This window comes from Etheostoma cragini, chromosome 2 (genome assembly GCF_013103735.1).
Source record: "Etheostoma cragini isolate CJK2018 chromosome 2, CSU_Ecrag_1.0, whole genome shotgun sequence".
NCBI classification, from domain to species: Eukaryota; Metazoa; Chordata; class Actinopteri; order Perciformes; family Percidae; genus Etheostoma; species Etheostoma cragini.
Genome location: NC_048408.1, coordinates 9178437 through 9195625, shown reverse-complemented (window position 1 = coordinate 9195625; position 17189 = coordinate 9178437). Strand labels below are relative to the sequence as shown.

The window sequence follows — 17189 nt, the reverse complement described above, 5'->3', positions numbered from 1 at the left end:
GGGGGGGAACAGAGGGAGTGCTGCTGCTGCCGATGTTGCTGCTGCTCCTGTTCCTGCTGCTGGGTGAGAGAAAGAAACCAACGCAGCGAAGCACAAGGTATGCTGCTAGCTGAGAGGGCAGCATGGCGGGGCTTCAGGACTTCCAACAAGGCAGCCACTGTCACAGGAAAACGTGGATCAATATACTACTAGGAATACTACAAATACTTTTACCTTGCGTACAGCACGGAGGGGCTCAGCTGCAAGGTTTGTACTCGCCTTTATCTTCCGCTGCGGGGTGTAAGGTTAGTTAACGCGACCGTTGCAAAAAAAAAACATGTAAAAACCTTAAATTAGCTCACTGACTTGACAGCACCATTTACACTGGATAATAGGTGGCATGCTAAAAAAACAGCTTGTAAATTTGAAATAAGCGAACATTTTGTGAAAACATTTTCAAACCGACTTGAGCATTATATTTGGATTTTTACCAACATGGAAGAGCTAACGTTAATGTTTTGTCAACCTGCTAGTCCATGCTAGCTTCCAGTTCCCTTTTGGTGTTTGGTTAAGCGACATAATAACTTGTTCAGGGAGGCAAGTAACGTATTACCGGGGCTTTACACGGGCACTTAACGGTTACTAGTGTCTCTGTAATAAAGCTACATATTGCTGTAATATAACTCTTCACGGTTAAAAAGCCGTATGCACTGAAATAGCAGGAGAGATGTTTTCCAAGTTCGTTAGCCACCAAGCTAACCTTCCAGCTAATGAAGCAGCTAGCAAACAGCCTTTGTCAGCCTACCGAGGCAGAGTCATTTCCTCACTTGTCTGTGTGATTATCATTCAGTGTATTCATTTGTTATAACCAGTAATTCTAACGGAGACTGTCAGTTTGCAGGCCAGTTCCTTTATATAAGGTGCATTCGCAATCGGTTGTTTTTCATTGTTGCCCAGTTTCCAACCCAACACCTCACTGATAATTGTATTTCGTTCTCCCACAAAGCTCTGAGTCATATGTCCACCAGCGTGGTCGAGGTCTGGCAACAAGAAGATGCGGACCCATTAGTCCAACTTCAGGTAATCCTAATTTATTTCTTGCCGTGTGTTTGTATGGAGAAGGAATCGAGGTATTTATTTGCAAAACACAACTAATCTTAATAAATGCAGTCTTATGCATGAGCACGTGTGGGTAGTGGATCCCCATTTTTGGATCCACTTTGCAGTTAGTTGAGTTGTGCATATTATATTTTATTATGTGAGGAAATGTGGCAATACACGAATATTTGGTTATTGTGCACATGTTGTAGTATTCGAGCTTGCACAGTTCAATACACGACTCTGCAGTAAAATCAGAGCGGGAGGCCAACTGCCATGTGGCTCCTCCTTATTTTCTTTTGTACATAGTGTCCATTGTGGAGTTCAGTCAGTAACGCACACAGAATATTTCAGGACCGCGACTGAGTACGTCTTTGCTGTTCCTCCTTCATACTACTTTAAAAATAATCTTCCTGCTTCTGTAGCCTGCATTTATGCTTTTTGTCACGAACGATCTGAGTTACAATTTCTTAAACATTTTTAAATAGGCAGGTGTGATGATTATGTAATCATGGAGCAAGACCTAAAAACAAATAGGAGTTCAGTGCTTACTGCCTGTCATGAGGTCACCAGCTGACTGTCATGTTACCTGAGGAGGGGGGTGTGGCATTGTCTGCAGTCCTACGTAAACAAATGGGAATAGCATTGACAACTTGGTTCCCTCCAAAACAAGTAAAAACGATGCACATTACACCAAAGTAGCTTTGACACAGTAACGTTTGTGTTTCAAAGATGAATGGTAGGCTTTTGTGAAATTTGACATATTTATAAAATAAATGAAAGCAGGTTTGCCTCCTGCAAAAATACGTTTCCTAACATTTTTGAAATACTTATTTTGCAATCTGAAAACTGGAGTAACTCCCATAGACATGCAACATACAACATTGAAGATAATTCTTATTTGTTGGATAGTTAAAAAAAATAAACAAAAAGAAGGTTTAAATAAAGGTAAAGGTGGGTATGTTAGTGTTTGGACATGTTTTTTCACTCATTTCTCCTTTGCAGACCAGATGGCAGAATTGTTGACATTGTTAGGTGTCATGTTTATATAGGCAGCAGTGAATGAAGTGACTGTCTCCACTATGTGAAACAGAGCATGACATGGATGTCTTTCATCTATATGCCAGTGCTGCTGGTGGTCAGCTGGTTAAGTAGCGCTGCGTTTGTTGCTGCAGGCCCATTGAAGGGATGATGCAGGAGATACAGTGTCCTGTGCCATTATACTTGGTGGAAAAAAAAAAAAATTCAAAACAAATATAAAACGTGGTAGGGCTTGGATGATTGCTTTTGTCCCAATTTTGTTTTCTTTAACGATACATTAGTACCGATTCAATTTGTATTGCAATTTTCTTTTCCTTTTTTAACAAAAGTTGAATAATGACTGAGCTTAGAGACAATTTATCATGAGACATTTCTAAAAACTAACTGTTCTCTAAAAATAATGCACATCACAAGTCAGTCCAACATTTGTTTAATTTTCAAAGAAGTATATAACATGCATATTCTGCATTTTTTTGCTTTCAGTCTGTTTTGGTGGAAGCAGATAAGATGTAGTTAGCATTGGCGGTCCATAACAGAAAACATTTAAGTGAATTTTTGGGGGGGAAAAAGAAAAATGAGTGATTCTGTGTAAAAGAGAACATTTAAAAAATTGTTGACAAAAAAATCCTGATATTTGCGTTTTTTCAATTTTTATTTTTTTTCACCCTTAGAATTTGGGCAGCAGAGATTACAACGGAGCAGGTGTCGTGTGCATAACTAGAACTTGTAATCTTTGCCTTCATCTCATACCTGTTACTGTTTTGTAAACATTGACCTGTGTTTTGGATTTGACTAAGGATCATTAGATCAGTTCAAGGTTTTAACTTTTTCATCTGCCTATTTGAGTTTTGTCTTTTGTATACAGGCTCTTGTCACGTGCTTTAAATCCCTGCATTCATCTTAAAGTCACTAGAACTAAATCCAAATAATAAACAAATGGTAATGCTTTTGAATATTCATTGTGCTTTAATGACACCTGCTACAACAGCGTGTGTTCTGTCATTTGTTGTGCTTAAGCAGCTGAAAAATCTGACGTAAGCCATTAAATGACCAAGCTTCAAAGGTTCAGGGGTCATTGTAGGATACGATTCAGAATAACACAAGGATACATCAGTTAAAACTGTTCACGCTGCAGCCTGTAGCTTTTGCCATGTTTAGACATGGATGTGCATTTGTGGATAGAATCTGTCAATATATAATTTTTTTATATTGCAGAATAGATGATTTATTTACTTGATATATTGTTAATACATTAAAACTATAAATAGGAATGTCAGCTTTTTGCTTATTCAGCAAATGAAAAGGCTGATAAATTATAACACCATATCACATTGAAAGAATCCTGTGTATCCAATATTGCCATAAACATGTCCGGCAGTAATGGCAGTAATTCCTGCAATGGCTTAATATAACTACCAACATTTAAGGGGTAGCCTAGTTGCTACCGCCATAGAAACAATACTGACAAATCTGTATCCATGAAGCCATGATGTAGCTGTAAGGCCCCGGTTGTTTCTATGGAAACTATTTTGTAATGCAGTTCTGCTGGTGTGTGTATTTTAAAATCTTCTACTGTATATGAAAGGACTTTCTCAGGTAGTTGTGAAACTGAGCCTCATTTTGCAGACTTATTTTTTAAAGTGCGAAAAAAGATTAAAATCCATCAAGACACAAATCAGCCACAATAAAACGTGTGCACTGCTGGTCATATTTACCCTCCAGAAGAATAAACCTAACTCAATACATGCAGTATGTTGAAATGCACAGTGTAACCAGGTGAGGTAATAGTTTGAATTTTGCACATAGTTCAGCGTAACTTGATTTTCCCAATATTAAGAGTTTAATGATTTGTTAATGTCGCAAAGGATGCTCTGTCCTTCGGAGGAAACACATTATTAGTGCTACAAAGTATGAGAGAGACAAATGTAAGGATGTTGTTGATGTGTTTTTTTTATGTCGGTAATTTAGATTTTTCCTCCACCGTGAGCAGAGCATTGAAATGATCTGTGGGATGTACAGATACTTTGTTAAACCTGTGGGAATTATTGTCTTCACAGCATATTAACCAACACAAAACTTTATCATTAATTAATCGATAAATAACACAAAGTATTCAGAAAATGTTTGTGTAAAACATGCCTCTCAGAGATCACTACTTTTGTGTAGTCATTGATATTCAGAGATGGTGTGTTCATTCAGTAGTCCTGTGTGCACAGTGTGAGAACATGTACAACAAATTGGACATTTTATTCTGAGAACTAAAGTACTCTCTGCCAACACTGGCAGGATTCGCTGCCTGCTGTCTGACCCTTGGAGTCAGGGTGGAAAAGATGTAATGCCAGTTTTAGTTGCCCACGTCTATTCCAGTTTACTGCTTGGATTTCCTGGTTTATTCACAATGAAATCATATTTTATGCAAAAAATGAAAGAAAGATGATGCAAAGTGAAGCTTATCAGGGCAGTTGGTGGTGTACCAATGTGCATCAAACCTCCTTGATTAAGAATATCATCATAGTAGCCAGAAGGCAGTTTGCCATACCAGTAGACTTTCATCCCACAGAGCCTCCTTATGTGATTCTATCTAGGCCACAGTGTGAATGTAGAATAAGTGGGTTACAGTTTGCTGTGTTGACCATATCTATATTTTATATTCCCTTTTCAGTTGGAGAAGGAACGAAGAAAAGATGGTCTTCCACTGGAAGACAGGTATGTTTTATTTCAGCTTATTTTCTGTGAGAACAGCATGAAATGGTTCTTCTGGGGGGGGGGGGTTTGTTAGTTTGTTTTTAACACATTTGTAATCCATTACATATTCAGCATCCCTAAATGAGAAGACATAAGTGATAGATTTAAACCATCCCACATTGCTAGTTCAAACATTGGTCAGAGAAAGTCACACATACATTTAGCTGTTTAATGGAATCAGTTGTAGGAAGTTAATGAAAGGTTTCCACCTGTTCATGAGTGGCACTTGGTAATATGTCGAGACTTGTCACCAAGCCACGTTATTACCAACAAAGCCGAAACCAGCATACAGATTGCATCATACTGAAGTGTTTTCTCATGTTTAGTGTACACTATAATTATACTGTAAGACACAGAAAACAAAGCAGGGTTGTGGGTTTGGTTTGTGAAGAGCCCAATGGAAAAACAAGCCTACCTCTGCATCACCAGAGAATGACTGTGCTGTAGTACATACAAGACGTTTTAATGGAATGTGAACATATTCCTATAATAAACTCTAAACTACAGCGTTGCACTGTTAAAGGGTTTATTTGATATGCAGAATTCAACTGTAGCTATGGCGTGACATGTTTTGCGTTCACATAGACAAATGATAAGGTGTGGTTTAAATTTAATAGGACTGAAGGTTTCTAAAAAGGCTTTTAAACGTCTTTCCTTGTATGCAGGCTGTGTTTCTGTTGGTGAGTGAGGGGGTGTGTGACGAAGAGAGTTTTGGGGGCGTGTGTTAGAAAGGCACAGAACCAAATTCCTGACTAATTTTAGAACTCCTCGAAAGAAAAAGGAGGGTCGGTCTGTCTTTCCCAGCTGTTTTTGTTCTTGCAGAAAATTCTTTGAAAATTGTTATTAGCAAAATATTATTTAGTAATAGCTTGCTCAGAAACAGTGGCTTTGTTTGTCCTTGTTATTAATGTTTGAGTTACACGTTACAGCATTTGTGCTTGCTTCTGCTCCTTGTTTATGTATTTTAGAGAAGCAGTCCGTCATATACTGTAACTGGGCTACATACTGTATGTTTCCCACACACAAGTGTTCCTGGCCTAGAAGGTTGTAGTAACCAATTACAAACAGTTAAGCTGACTTGTCTGTGCAAGTTGTTTGTATTACTTTGCATAATTTTAATGGTTTAATGATTTTAATCGGTAAATTCATCTCCTGCAACTGTATGTAGGAGCCCCAATACTGAACAAGTCTGAATAATAGATTATCCCAACTTGGGCATGGAGACTAAAAACCTGTATCAGAAAGCCTGCATTTCAAACTTGGGCTATGGACTTTAAATATCTTGTTGTTTACCTGCTAGGGTCGATCAAATGAAAAGATGCTATTAAGTTGCATTAAAGGAAATGGAATTATTAAGGGTTTTTGGAGCTTGACACATACTAGAGACTAAAGCCCCTTTCACACAGCATGTTCAGGGCAGGACTGATGCGCCTTACCGTAATCTGCCTCGTCATCTTTGTGAAACTTATGAAGAAGGAATCGGGACAAAATGTTGCGCTTTTAGGGCTTCAGCGGAGGTAGCCACTGTTACTATAATGCATAAAGTTGGCGATGTCTGGGTCCTGTCGGGTTTTTTGGTTGCTTAACGGTGCGGACCGCCTCACACACACTAAACTCTGACGCTGTTGTGTTTCACGTCATGCCCCTTTTGCTCCCGGAATGCCAGCATGTTATGTGAAACCACACACTGGGTCGGCATTGTGCTGCCGTTGCTTTGTTCTGTGTGAATAAGCAATGCAGACATACATTGTAGCGGTATTAAAAAATCTCTGTGAAAAGTGCTAAAAAGTCAGGATATTAAAATGTCTTGTGCTTTGAATTTGACCTTTTTATTTTTTGTGAGTCCCCCAGCATTATGAAAGTGCACTAAATCGCTGGATTACTCCTTTAAAGTGACAAGAATACAATTCAGTTATATTCATAGTGTCATTTCATAACAGGCGTTTTCTCAGGACATATTACAGATTAGGTCTAGACCACACTATAATTCTTAAAGATCCAACAATTCCCCTTCCCTGGGAGTCTAGAATTCTCACAAAAGCAAAATTTGAATTTGCTCAGTAAGTTACTCTGGCATCAAGTAATGCTGCTCATTAACTATACCCTTGTAGCCGAGCTGCACCAATTACATCAGTGTATCGGCTATAAGTGGGCCAGAGGCGAGCTAAACCAGTTAGCTCGGCTGGTAGCCAAGCATATGGGGCTCGTAGTGTTATTCACTTGTGTGCAGTGAGATTTTTTAATGTACGCTTGGTTCTGCCCCTTGAGATGGGCGACTTTCATTACTCAATGCCAGACCCTTAATCTTTGTGATTTGGGTCTTGATTTCCAAGTTACAATTCCCCCCAAATAGCATGTGTTTAGTGTTACATTAAATGTTTACATAATTTTAATCTGGTTCACATGCAGCCAACTGTTGCTGAACAGTGTGGAAATATGGCTGCTTTGTAGACTAGGGAGTTAAGAGGCAAAGGAGGCTTCGTAGTGCTGGATGACCTCAGGACCTCCAGACCTGTGGGCTGTGAGGCCTCTCGTGCCAGGGTTATCAGGCACTTGGCAGGCCTGCCATCACTCCTGCCCAGCCTAAAGAGCAAAGCAGGCTGCCGATACAGAGGTTAATGATATTGTTGTCTGTACCCGCTCTGGTGTCAAAATGTCCCGGCTGCTTTTTTCTAGCTTTAATGTCCACCACAATCATTTATCATAATACCTGCGCTACTTTATTCTGTTCAGTTAAAATAATTCTCCATGGTAAACCATTCTTTTAACTACATTATAGTGTTAATACTCTGGCAAACAGGGTTTTAATTTCCCTGTTATATTTATTTTTTCTGTGTCTTCTACAAATGCTTGGGGAAACTAGTTGACCTAAACTCTTCCACTGGTCCTAACCTCTCCCCATGGCTCAGGTCACTGTTAACATTGACTTCATTTAAGTTGGATCCAGGGGATCAAATAGTGCCAAACATAACTTGTTATTTTTGTGCTGTGGACAGAACACATGGACTGCAGCTCAGTGGCGTGCTTGTTGAGAGGCAGGATTTTTCTGTGTGGCCAGCTGCTGTTGAATTCAGAGAAGACTTTAAGTTACTAATACATTTTACAAGGTAAATCCCTCCTGCCTTTAAAGAAGCTCACAGGAACCCCGGCAAACACACTATAAAAGTTTACCAGTTTACTTTTTAACTTTAAATCTGGCTTTTGCATACAACTAAGTAGTTTTACACCATGACACCCCGTATGCACATTGTATGCTGTATTTTATACCAGATCATTCTATTAATCTGCTTTTTAATTAGATAAATGGCTATTGAATATTGAGAACTGCTGACATTAGATTTCATGCAACAAGGCCCGATCTATATCAACGTTTTGCAATCACCCAACACTTAATCTCGCCTTCACATTGGAGCCCTCACATGCTCCACCCACACACGGCATTTCAGCTCTGACTAACCCAGTTGAAAGTTATACTGTTTGACATATGAATTTACAATTATAAATGCAGAGGGCATGTGAAGGAAGCAGTTTTGTAACAGAGCATATAATGACCCTCTTATCAAGTCAAACACCACTGCCAGCTTACTTGTTCTGTGTTGTGTTGTAAAATTTCCCTTCTTATCCTGGGCTAAATCCACAGTAGGGGGAAAGAAGAAAGTGAAACATTGTAATTTCACATGTGGTAAACCAGTCCCTAAAAGCAGGTGAATGAATGACTATAACTCGTTAAGAGTTAGTGTGTTAAAAGTGAAAGGCACATTTAATAAAATACCCTTTTTCTACTCAAATGAGTGTGTGCATGTTTTGTTTCTGCTACAGCTGTCTAATGCAGTGGACAAAGCTGCAAACTCTGCTGTACATTCACTTGATATCTTCACTAATAAACTCTGCTCAGTTTACTCGCTCTGCATTCACTGTCTTTATTTGACTCCTACCCTTTTCTCACTGGCCAAAAAAACCACTTGCAACCACCAACATCTGGCTTTTGTCTGCAGTGGAAAGTTACAATCTGCGTTCACTCCCAGGACAAATGACTCTGCAGTAGATGTGACAATTAATCGGCTCCAGCTCCAGTCGTCAGTGATAGAAACAGGACACGCTTATTTTCAACCCTTTTCCGTGTAATACTGTAATGTGCATCGCCTCCAACAATAACATCTGTCATCCTGGCCACAAATTCCGTCCGTCTCTGCCTAAGCAGCGCTCAAGCATTAAATTAGTTGGCACTGAGTTAGAAATTAAGACTGAAGTAACAATGTCTAAAACAATTTACCACTGTAACATTTTAACTATCCTCCACGCTTCTTTCTACTGTTAGTACTGTTAGTTCTGCACTTACTCTATGTTGTAGGAGTAGCAAATGTCTTTTGGAGAATAGCAGAGCCAGTACATAGTCATTTGTCCCAGGACTGATGTGTGTAACCTTTCCCATTGAGACAAAAGCCAGATGTTAGTCAGTGTAAGTGGACTTGTTTTGCCAGTGGGAAAGGGGTATTATTGTTAGCGACAATAATTTGCAATATCCGTCTACAAATAATGTCAACCATTTGACAGCAGTGTGGTTTTAAATACATAGAAAAGTTAAATAAAAGAAGGCTAATCTCTGATCAGGTCTCTCTAGCCCATGGTGAATCATGTTATCAGCATTATAAAATAAAAAGGACAATGAAGGGATTTTTTTCCATTCAGTCCTCAATGTATCCCTCTCAAACATGCTTGTGTGATCTATATGTGTGTTAATCAGTTAATACTTACTCTGAATTGGACCTTAATTAACTAAGATACCATGGAGAAAGTGCTGTTCATTTTTATTTCATTGATCTGATCATAATCTGATTATTTGTGTGTGTATTGGTGTGGGTGGGTGAACAGTGCCAACAAAAAAAATTTAAATTTCTTTTGGAGTTGAGGGTGCTGCGCATGTGTTGTTAAATTAATGCAGATGCTTGTGTTTTGTCTATTTGCGCGTTTCCTTAAGTGTCAGTGCATTAGCCCCTGTCTGCCACCGTACTTTTCATTTCTGTTGTCTCAGCATTTACACCGTTTTTCCTTTCCTTTTTTGTCAATTGATTACATAGACAGAGCTGCTGCTTATAAAGGGGTCTAGTTCAGTAGAGCTTAGGCACAGGCAAGTTATCTGTAAAATACAACCAGCTGCTGTGCAACGTGAACAGGGCCCTTACGTGACAACAGTATGCGCTTTCAACTCAGACATTGTTTAAATTCACCTACCTTGTCCCTAGCCTGCCAGTAGCTAGCCTGCCCTGTTAGCTGCTAGCTGCTAGGTGCCGTCCGTCGTAAGTGTGTTCAGCCAGGCTTCTGTAATCATCGCGCAGTCGTTCTGTGTGTATTTGTAGCTCATCCATTTTGTATGTGATCAATCTGGTGTTGATTAGTAGGAGACTTGTAGCTCAGTGGAAGCTTGTACACGTAGCTGCAGATACTCCCTTTTTTTCTTTTTCTTCAATCCAAGTGGACGCATATTTATAGCGATCAAGATTAATGTAAAAATTGGCCAGAATTCTCCTTTTAATATTAACACTTTTGGAACATTTACACTGGGCTGAAAAAATATTTTTCCGTAAATGAGATTGGCAAATTGGATTGCTTCTGTAACGGCAAACTACCCAATCAGAACATTTCCATTAAATATATCACCTTGTCCTGTACTTTTCAATGGTATGTATTTATGTTCCTCATTGGGATTGTTTGGGACATGATGCTTCATTTGTATAATCTTTTGGCAATTTAAATTTTTTAGAAGTCGATGTTAAAGCATCTTGACCGAGAGACTTGGTGTTTTTGCTTGGTCCAATAACTTATTCATTGTTAGAGTTTTGCAAATCCCATAGCTGCTTCCTTCCGGTTGTTAGGAGTTGCTCCATGAGACATAAGATAAGCCTTAAATGTCTCCTATAGGAGAAATTCATCATCATTTGAGAGAAATGAAATGGCAACACATCACGCAGAAATATACAGAAAACCTAAATAGAAACATAATCATACATTAGCTCGTCCAATGCTTCAATGAACATCCAATAAACCTCTCACCATACCGTCTACCTTTCCTCACAATCACAGAACAGAAGAGAACCCACAACACATCCTCCCCCACTTCTTGCACTTAATGGTAATGATTGCATAACACCATATCAATTATAACATAGCATATACTTACAGTGTATATACACAATATATGTATGTGTGTATATAGATAAGAATATTGCACCAGTACCCTATCAGACATTTCACATCCTATAACTGTAATAGTAAGTACCAGAAATATTATTTAGTAGTATTAGTCACACATACAACACTGCAGCCAGTGCACACTCATCTTATCTGTTATTCCTTAATTTGATGCACCTGTACTTATTGCAGAGCCTGTCTATAGATAGCCTGTTCACCACGTATTAAGCCCCATTGTACCGAATTTGTTTGCAGTATGCCTTTGCCAACAAGTAAAAATCATTTCTTTGGTTTTATTTACATTAAGCGGCAGGTTATGCCTGTATGCCTGTTGATATGTCTGACAATACAATTACAATCTGAGCCTGTCAGTGTCAGACTTTTGTGAATGTAAATGGAAAGTATACAATTCCCCAATAACTTACATTGTAGCTTGTTTCGCTGACAGAGTTGTTTACCAACAGCAGCGGTCTTGTTTAATACTGGACCAATGTCAAAGATTATTTCTATCAATCACTTAGACACAAAAACATAGGATTGAAAAAAAAATGGTTACCCTTTAAATGACACAAAAGTGTTGAATCTAACAGGGCAATCCTTTACAGATGACTTTTTAACACTTGAACTGTAGTCCTTTCACTTCCTTGCTCCTGTTGGTCATCAGCTTTGCAAGTCTATTGTCAACAGAGTCCAATCTTGCTTTTACTCATGCACACAAATTAGTCCTCAATCTCAAATCAGCTGCTGCCTCTCTGCGTCAAGGCACTCATTCCAAAAGGTCATGGTTCAGGATCACATATACACACACACACACACACACACACACACACACACAAGCACACAAGTACACACACAAAAACACAGTGGAGCTCCAAAAGTAGCTGCTGATGAAAGACTGGAAAGGAGAGTTTCCTGTTTTAACTTTGGCTGGGTGCTTGTAGCGATCCTTACATGCTGTGCAAGGCAACATAGATTGTATATGCAGCTGCTTCATTGGTGTACCGTAGGAAGTCTTTATATGACATTGATATCTCCCTGTTGTGGGTTAAGTACATTCAACTCATTACTTATTTAAAAATAAATCCTTTTACAAACTGCATGGTTTTCTATTGAGTGTTCACAGTCTGGTTTATAGTGCACAAAGTGCCTGATGTAGGACAAATCATTGTACTAAATGGATCTTGTTTGATTGAAACTGTTATTTGGTAGTGAGGATAATATTTTGTTGTGCCCAACTTAAGGAAGTACACCAGGGGTTGGAGAGAAACACCTTTTCAATTGCTTTGTATGTTTGGCACATATTGCGGTATTCACAATAAAGTTGACTTGACTTGACTATGGAGTTAGCTGTTAAAAGTATTTAATCATTGTTTAGGGAGTGTGGAACCGTTTTTCGAAATATCCTCATTACATTGAGTACTGTGTAATCATGTTTTGTTCAACTCAAGTTTCAATTATATTGTTATGGAAGACCATTTTATTTGCAACCTTCAGTTGAGTGTGTAATTATTGCATATGCAAAGTTTTTCTTCTCAATTTTTAGATGAAACTGATGATATAAAGAGAAGTGCTGTCCTTTGGCCTAATGTTTGTCTCTATTGTACTTTTCTTCTTTTCACCAGCTCCTCTCTATATACACGGGAGAACGGGAGGCCCTTGCATTTTCAGCCCCCAGCGTTGGAATTTGGGACGCAGTAAGTACTGTTCTCACTTCCTAGTTTAATATGACATGCCTTAACAAGCATAGATGTTATTCATTTCTTTCTGAAAATGATGAAACACTTTAATACACGCCCAATAACAAAACAAACATAATTTCACCATCTCTGTCTTGAGTGATGTGGAAAACCCCACTGACTTAGTTTTAGTTAAAATAAGACTGGCGCTATAGCAAGTGACCTGTCCCTGTGAAGAATTCCACAGAAAGGGGATATTTCATAAAGCAAGCGGCCCTTCAACCTTACAGAGCAGACAGGATATCCAAGTATGGCACTACGCTCCCTTTCCCAGCATCCAGACACATACTGGAGAGGGTTTATCCCAGTCAAAAGGGTTGGGAACTTCATGGTTTCCTTCCATACTCCCAAACCAGAAAGAAAATCTGAGATAATCCTGTGGTTGGACCACAGTCCCTATTGCCCCCGTAAAAGCAAACCGTCACTAGCAGCTTATATGTTGTAGTAGTTTTTTATCATGCATGTGAAATTTAGAAAGCACTCAAATTACCAACAATCAATATTATATAATATATTATATAATATGTTATAATGTTAAGGTTATAATATATAACAATCAGGAAATATTTGGAGAAATTTTGCGTTTTCTATTCTCTGTGCAATCTTTGGGAACAGTTGTATTTACACTGTTCAGTTTCAACAGACTTATTCGGTAGTAAGTAATGCAGAAGATGTCACAAAAGAACATGTGTTTGAAGTATAGGAAAACACTATTGGAAAGCAAGATGAAAAATAAAATAAACTACTAGATGTTAAAATATGTGCAATGATAGAGTTGATGTATGTACCTAAACAAAAATCAATCTGTGTGAAAGGGAACGTTGCATTGACCAGATAAACTGCAAATGACCAGACACACCACTTTATTAGATTAGATAATACTTAATCCATCCCACAATGGGGAAATTCACATGTTAGAGCAGCAGTTTTTCCACAATAAAAACAAACAAGCAAACAAAGAGGCAAACAACAGGCAATGTGCAAAAAGTACTGAATGAATGTAAAGTGGCATTATATAAAAAGTACTGTAAAGTAGGGACGCCATAATAAGAAATGTATTGCAATAATATTGAAAAAGTAAGCACTCATTATGGAAAAATACAATTACAGATAATCAAATTGAAGATATATACATAGATCCGTGGTGAGTGGTTGGTAATTGAAATGATATGTGTTACAGTGTGCCTGCATGCTCGGCTGTCTGGCTTGCTGGTATTTGTTAAGTTATTTTACAGATAGTATCTGCAGCAGACTGCCTTATGATGTGGTTAGGAAGAGATCATGCCTGCCCAAGTCCAAAAATGTGTTTGTGCAGAAACTCCAAAGCAGTGTGACAAATAACCTAAAACACTGAATACTTGACCAATAGCTGGAAAGAAAAAGTAGAAAATATTTGATTAACCCACTCCAACTGGAGATTTTAAACCACCTCCTCTATAATACTTCCATTGGTTAAAATGAAAGTAAAGTCAAACTCTCACATGCAAACAGGAAGTGGCAGATGCGCCAGTTGAGAATTGACAAAACACCTTAAAATGAAATGAATGCATGAAAGTATGGAGCTAGAACAGTGACAGCAACCTGTGGTATTGAAAGTAAAATTTGGCATTGAAACAACAAATACTGGCACTGAAAAATGTTGAATTGATGTATAAAACACAAACATCAAAAAGTAATAAACTCACAATCCTATGATATGACACTTTGACATTTTTTTCCATGGCAAACATTTTTTGTTGATATATCTTTTCAGTGACAGTTTTTATTTTTTACGCTGTCAAGATTTTTTACAATGTTACTGGTTTTCAGTTTCAACTCTCTGTCACTATCTCTGTCCATATGACTGTAGAGTTTTAGGGTGTTATTTTTAAAAATGACATACTACTTACCTTAAATTAGCTGCCCAAATTGGAACAAAGGGCTTTTATTTTGTGTTCAAAAGTTCTCAAATTTTTTTACTTATATAAATGTTTTGAGTTGAGACATACATTTTAAATGAGGAAATATTTAAGGCGTCTTTGAGAGACCCTTATTTATGATGCTTTTTGGTCTTTTACAGGCCGCTGGGGCTGCCAAGAGCTGAAACCATATATATACACAACCCCAGCCAGGAAGTTCCTGTGACACTGCTGTCAATGTTTACGTCCAGCAGGCATTTTTACATACCGTTCTTTCACAGAAGAGTAAGTGTATGTGTGTCAGTGTTTGTGTATTTTCACAAGTAATAATGTTCAAGTATTCATTTGGCTTTGACTTGTGCGTCTTGTTCATTGTAGAATTGTCTGAGACGACTTCTCATGTTGTGCTCTCTGTCCTAGGTAATCCCTCCCAGAGGGAAGGCATCTTTTAAACTTATTTTCCTCCCGTCTGAGGAGGGCAATGTAGAAAACACATTATTTATAAACACATCGGCCCATGGGCTGCTGTCATACCAGGTCAGTTTCATCAATACACATCCTGCTCGAAACACTCGGTTCACGTTCTGTTGAGACAATGGTGAAATCCTAATCATAATGCAAGTGGTCCTTTTCCCCTCAACGTTTATCAACACGTAACGAAGTGAAAGCTGCTCACATGTTGGATGTGTTACCACATTTCGTGTCCCTGCTATGACAGATTTTACAAATCAAACTTCAATCAAATCAAACTTTTTTTTCCGTTAAGAATTTGTGATCCAAAACAGCACCAGACCAGATTGCTTGTTTAATGCTGCTCATAGCATAGCTGGCATCCATCATGTTTGTTTTCATTTTTCATCTGCCATCACATACTCCTAAACAAATGAAATCCAAATTATGCTAAAAGAAAAGCATGTTTGACTTTTTTTTAAAATTATTATTAACTGGTGTTGACTCCACATTACGTGATCAGGACCTAAAACGAAAGAAAAGGAAGAGTAGCTCACAGTGAAACTAGTGGAAACGTTCAGAAAAATTTTCACATAACCGTTGGTTTTGATCTTACAGCTGATTAAGGCATAGTTAATGTTTTTGTCTTTACTTATTTATCCCCTTAGTTGGATTCCAGTCCCAGAGTCAGCCTTGTTAATCCATCCCAACTGGTTTTGCTACCACTTTAGGGTTTATCTGACCTCTTCAATATCACAGGCTTTAGTCACTGCTTGGTGATAGTTATGTCTTTCCACTTTCAACCTCATTGTGTAACTTACTTTTTGCATGTTCAAAAAGAGCAGTTACAATGTTTGGCCTAGTAAACTGAACATGTGTGACAGAATTCAGTTGTTTGTCAACCGCACTGGAACCAAAGTAAATACGAATTACCTATAAGGATTCGCTCCAATTACATTAGGGGTGTGTATTATGTTGTTGTGAGTTTTGCCCATCCCACATTAAACCATGCACCACAGTGCTTTTCACATGTAGCTTATAAATGGCAAGCAAACACGCCCAGACACGCAGACACTTGGACTCCCATGCACTGCCTCCAACAGTGCCACTCCCTTAACGTGCCTCAAAGACAGTCAGTTGCTTGTTTTTTTGTGTTGCCAATGAGATCAACAACACAAATCTTTGATCTGCATTTTTCTGAAACATATATACGTATATATGTGTCGACTGATTGTACAGTTATTATCTTTCCTTTAATTCCATTTTCTGAACTATTGAAATAAAGGTGCCATAAACTATTTTTTTATATACAGTAGTTAAATGTATGGTTTGTGCTTAATACTACGCCTGATGGATGGTCCTCAGGAAGCAGGTTAAAATAGTTGATTACAAATGTATTTGTTTGGAAAATATGCACTCTGTTGTGCTACATTATTGAGAACTCACATTCTTTTCCTTTATTCATGATTACAAACATCAGCTACCATGTTACAAACTGCTCCAAAAGTTCAGTTTAGGCCCACTAATATAATATATATGGTGTTGAGAATCCTTTTATAAACGTTAACTGTTCCTTTTCCAGGTATTTGGTGTCGGGGTTCACCGGGGCTCATTAAAGTCTGTCCAAAGTAAGGATAGTCTGCTAGTATTCCCTCACATCCAGAGCATTAAGCTGACCCAAACTCAGGTATGTAGTTAAATGTCTCTGTTTGTTTGTGCAGGCCATACATAGTAGTGACTAATGTGTCATCATTGGAATCAGCTGATTTCCCCTTTCCTGCCAGCTCTGATAACAGACAACTGCATGCTAACAAATTGAGGCTTTGTGATACACACTGACAAGCTCTTGCTGTCACTTTCCTTCCTGCTCAAAAATGTAAAAATTTGCCTGCAGAGTATAACCACAAATTATCCATCCAAATGACACATGCTTTGTACAATTAATCTTTTGTACACGCTTCAATGCCATGTAAAAAGCCAAAGACAAATTGGTGCACGGAGCTGCATTGAAAGGTGTAAGAAGCAATCTGAAAGAAGTATGTGCCTCCACAAC

The 17189-nt window shown here is 38.3% G+C and overlaps 1 protein-coding gene across 1 annotated transcript in view; it reads left to right on the top strand.

The window, feature by feature from the left end:
* tmem131l (transmembrane 131 like) overlaps positions 1-17189 on the top strand; it is a 35596-nt gene continuing 18407 nt past the window's right edge. The window contains exons 1-7 of the mRNA XM_034887528.1: positions 1-246; positions 986-1059; positions 4781-4824; positions 12675-12746; positions 14848-14971; positions 15107-15223; positions 16719-16823. Coding sequence (XP_034743419.1) covers positions 123-246; positions 986-1059; positions 4781-4824; positions 12675-12746; positions 14848-14971; positions 15107-15223; positions 16719-16823 — 660 coding nt within the window. The 5' untranslated portion in view covers positions 1-122. The remainder of the gene's footprint in view (positions 247-985; positions 1060-4780; positions 4825-12674; positions 12747-14847; positions 14972-15106; positions 15224-16718; positions 16824-17189) is intronic.